Source organism: Prionailurus viverrinus, chromosome A1, assembly GCF_022837055.1.
Source record: "Prionailurus viverrinus isolate Anna chromosome A1, UM_Priviv_1.0, whole genome shotgun sequence".
Lineage (NCBI taxonomy): Eukaryota > Metazoa > Chordata > Mammalia > Carnivora > Felidae > Prionailurus > Prionailurus viverrinus.
Window position 1 is genome coordinate 84,277,269 of NC_062561.1, and position 4,218 is coordinate 84,281,486.

The 4,218-nt window shown below is 35.2% G+C and overlaps 1 protein-coding gene across 1 annotated transcript; it reads right to left on the bottom strand.

Annotated features, from left to right (window-relative positions):
- Window positions 1-408: 408 nt before the first annotated feature.
- Window positions 409-1,368, bottom strand: LOC125168789 (olfactory receptor 2T29-like). Its single transcript, XM_047864153.1, has one exon. The coding sequence runs from the start codon at window positions 1,366-1,368 to the stop codon at window positions 409-411; it is 960 nt and encodes a 319-aa protein (XP_047720109.1).
- Window positions 1,369-4,218: the final 2,850 nt, after the last annotated feature.

The window sequence follows — 4,218 nt, forward strand, 5'->3', positions numbered from 1 at the left end:
ATAGCACAATAAACAACATAACTTTTGCTTAGATTCTCTTAACATTATACCCCATTTGGTTTAGCACCTCTCTCTCTGTCTCTCTCTTTCTCACCAGTTCTACATATTATGGTCTTTGTTTCTAAATATTTTATTATATATTTCATAAGAATATGAGCATTTCCCACAGAGTCACAGTGCAGTTATCAACTTCAGAAAAATATAACATGTATACAATACCATTGTGCAAATATTTTGAATGCAGAAATGTAAAAATGAAGAGCTTTCTGGTACAGGGAAACAATTCCTGTGAAAGGGATAAATAGATGACAACAAATCATGCTATAATAATCTGAGGAATAACATTGGCATAGGATCCTACAGTTTTAATTTGTAGAGTGCAGGAAAAAACATTAGTACAAATGTTTCCTACTTTATAGTTTCCTGAAAGACAAATTCCACATTCAACATTTTTTTTAGTGCCTTTGTAACATCCTTATTCCTAAGACTATAAATTAAAGGGTTTAGAACAGGAGTGAGTATGGTGTAAAAGACAGATACAATCATGTCATTCTCAGGGGTGTGGTAGGAATTAGGGAGCATGTAGGTATACATGGCAGCCCCATAGAAGAGGATGACAACAGTCATGTGGGAAGAACAAGTAGCAAAGGCCTTTTTCCGCCCCTCTGCTGACTTCATCCTGTGGATGGTGAAGAGGATGAAAGAATAGGAGCTTGAAATGACTGTCACAGGAATGAGGAGCATGAGAACGCAACATAAGTACATAAGTGTCTCATATATGGAAGTGTCTGAGCAGGAAAGCTTCATTACAGCAGGGACTTCACAGAAGAAATGATGGATCTCCCGGGATCTGCAGAAGGGGAAGGTCATGGTGACAGGAGTGAGCATAAATCCATCCACAGATCCCAGCAACCAGCAGGAAGACACCAAGATGAGGCATACCCTATGGTTCATGAGGATAGGATAACGGAGTGGATGGCAGATGGCCACATAGCGGTCATAGGCCATGGCAGCTAGAAGGAAAAATTCTGAACCTACCAGTGTCAAATAGAGAAACATCTGCATCCCACATTCAGGGGCTGAGATCTTATTCACACCCATAACCTGGTCCATGAGCATCTTGGGCACAGTGACAGAAATGTACATCACATCCATGAGAGACAACTGAGTGATAAAAAAGTACATGGGGTTATGAAGGTGAACATCATAGTGTATCAAAAGGATCAGCATGGTGTTTCCAGACAAGGCCATCAGGAAAACCACAAAAATGACCACACAAAGCAGAGCTGGGTGCTTGGATTGACTGAAGAGTCCCACTAGATCAAAATCTGATCGTACAGTATGGTTGGCCACCCAAGTGTTTTCCATTGGATTTCACCTGGATCACCAAGGAGAAATATGGAGTTAATGGATGATTCATGTGATATCATTACCTGAAATAAATGTTTCAGTAAGTTTGTGTGTGTATGTTTACACATGGAAAACCAGTGTGCTAATAAGGGGAAGTTTCAAGGACTTGGAAGTTTTAGGATTATAAATTACCTGTAATTGAACAAATTTACTGATATCTAAGAATTCAGATCTGCAAATCAAAAATATTGGTATTTTATAATTCCACTTTTGGGTGTACATTTTCCCAAAGAAAACAAAAATGATAATTCAAAAAGATATATGCATCTCTATGTTTATTTTAGTTTTTCTCAAATTTCCATACGAACTTTATTTTTTCAAGTTTTAATTTAAATTCCAGTTAGTTAACATACAGTGTAATATTAGTTTTAGATATGCAATACACTGATTCAACTCTTTCATAGACCATCCGGTACTCATCAGAATTGTACAACAAGAAATCCTTTTGATCTGGACTTTTATTGGAATGTTCTGATTACTGAGTCAATGTCTTTATGAGTAATCATTCTGTTAAAATATTCTATTTCTTTTTTTTAAGTTTTTTAAAATTTAAATCCATGTTATTTAACATATAGTGTAATAATAATTTTAGGAATAGAATTTAGTAATTTATCACTTATATATAGCACCCAGTGCTCATTCCAAAATGTCCAGTTAATATACGTTGTAATATTAGTTTTGGTGTAAAATGTAGTGATTCCACCTACATAAACACATGAAGATTATTATATCAAGAGTATTCCTTAATCCCCATCACCTATTGTAACCATAAGTTTGTTCTCAATATTTAAGAGTATGTTTCTTGGTTTCTCTCTTTTTTCCCTTTGATCAATTGTTTTATTTATTAAATTCCACATATTATTGAAATAACATTGTATTTTTATTTCTCTGACTGACTTGTTTTGCTTATCCATGTCATTTCAAATGGCATGATGTTATTTTTTTATGACTGAGTAATATTCCATTGTATATTTTTTATATCCACTCCTATGCTTATTACAGCATTATTTACAAGAGCCAAGATATGGAAACAACTTAATTGTCCATTGAAAGATTAATGGATACAGATTGAGTAGTGTGTGTGTGTGTGTGTGTGTGTGTATGCACAATGGAATATTATCCAGCCACAGAATCCATAAGATCATGCCCTTTGTGACAACATGGATGTGCATAGATGGTATCATGCTAAGTGAAGTAAGTCCGACTGAGAAAGACATATACGTGACTTCACTCCCATATGTGGAATTTAATAACACAAATGAATGAACAAACAAAAAGCAAAATCAGACCTATAAATACAGAGACATAAATGATGGTTGCCAGAGAAGAAATTGATAGAGCATGACAAAATGGGTGAAGAAGAATTCCAATTATGGAACAAATAAGTCACAGGAAAGATGGCACAGTATAAGGAATATAGTCAATGACACTGTATGTTTTCTTTTATTTTTGTATTTTTTTCTTCATCTATTTTAATTTAATTTATTTTTTTTAATTTGAGTATAGTTGGCAATGTTCCATTAGTTACAATTGTACAACTTAATAGTCTAAAAAGTTTATATATTATGCTATCTTCACCACACTTATACCTACCATCTGTCCCATTACATTGCTGTTAAAATATCATTTACCATATTCTTTATGCTCTTCTTTTTATCCCTGTGACTTATCATTCCACACTGGGTGGTCCATACCTCTATCTCCCCTTCACTCATTTTTCCCTGTCTTTATCACCCTGATACTGTTTGGTGACAGATGGTAGCTACATATTTTGTGAGCATCACATAACTTTTATCCTGATTGAATCACTATGTTGTACACCTGAAACTATTGAAACATTATGTGTCAGGTATATCCTAATAAAAAAATTAAAGTATATTGGTAACTTATAATAAGATTTCCACAATTAAAGCTTTTGAGATTTCCTGAACAGTGTTGTTTTGTCAATGACTATAGAAATCTGTGGGGCGCCTGGGTGGCGCAGTCGGTTAAGCGTCCGACTTCAGCCAGGTCACGATCCCGTGGTCCGTGGGTTCCAGCCCCGCGTCGGGCTCTGGGCTGATGGCTCAGATCCTGGAGCCTGTTTCCGATTCTGTGTCTCCCTTTCTCTCTGCCCCTCCCCCATTCATGCTCTGTCTCTCTCTGTCCCAAAAATAAATAAAAAACGTTGAAAAAAAATTAAAAAAAAAAAGAAATCTGTATAACCCTTGCCCTATATAAAAACAAAAAGAGAATCATTTAAAAAAGAATAAAACCCCTTATTTCCAAAGTTTTTTTTTGTTATGGAAGTCAGAATGGAATCAACCTTTCCTGTTTAAGGATTCACTGAATCTAAAAAACTCTTAGAGATGCATTCCATATAACAAATATTTATAAAGCAACTGAAGCAAAATTTGGGGAATATTCATAGCAAAAGTTTGAATCCCCCTTGTCTGAATAATCAGGCAAGTAGTGATGCTCTGTGCTTGTGTGGGGTAAGCCAGGCATCAACAGGAATGGATGGGGTCTTCACCAATGGCCAAATCCTAAGACATCATAGGAACATCAATTTAGGAGGTAATACTTTGAGTCTGGACTATGACTGTGGGTCCAGATTATCCTCTATTTACTATATATATATTTCTTATTTTAATTCAGGTTAAACAAATATTTATGGGGAATCTTACCTTAATTTTGTCTAGTATGTCTAGTATGTTCATCTCCAACTTCATGCACTTAAAACTCCTACCATTTGTTCTTAATTTAAGGGGGAAGATCTAGCATTTAGAAGGTCATTGTCTGTCATTTACAAGACAAGTCTTTAGTTGT

Excerpts from the sequence above, each read along its gene's own strand:
- LOC125168789 (XM_047864153.1), bottom strand. The coding sequence starts at position 1,368 with ATGGAAAACACTTGGGTGGCCAACCATACTGTACGATCAGATTTTGAT.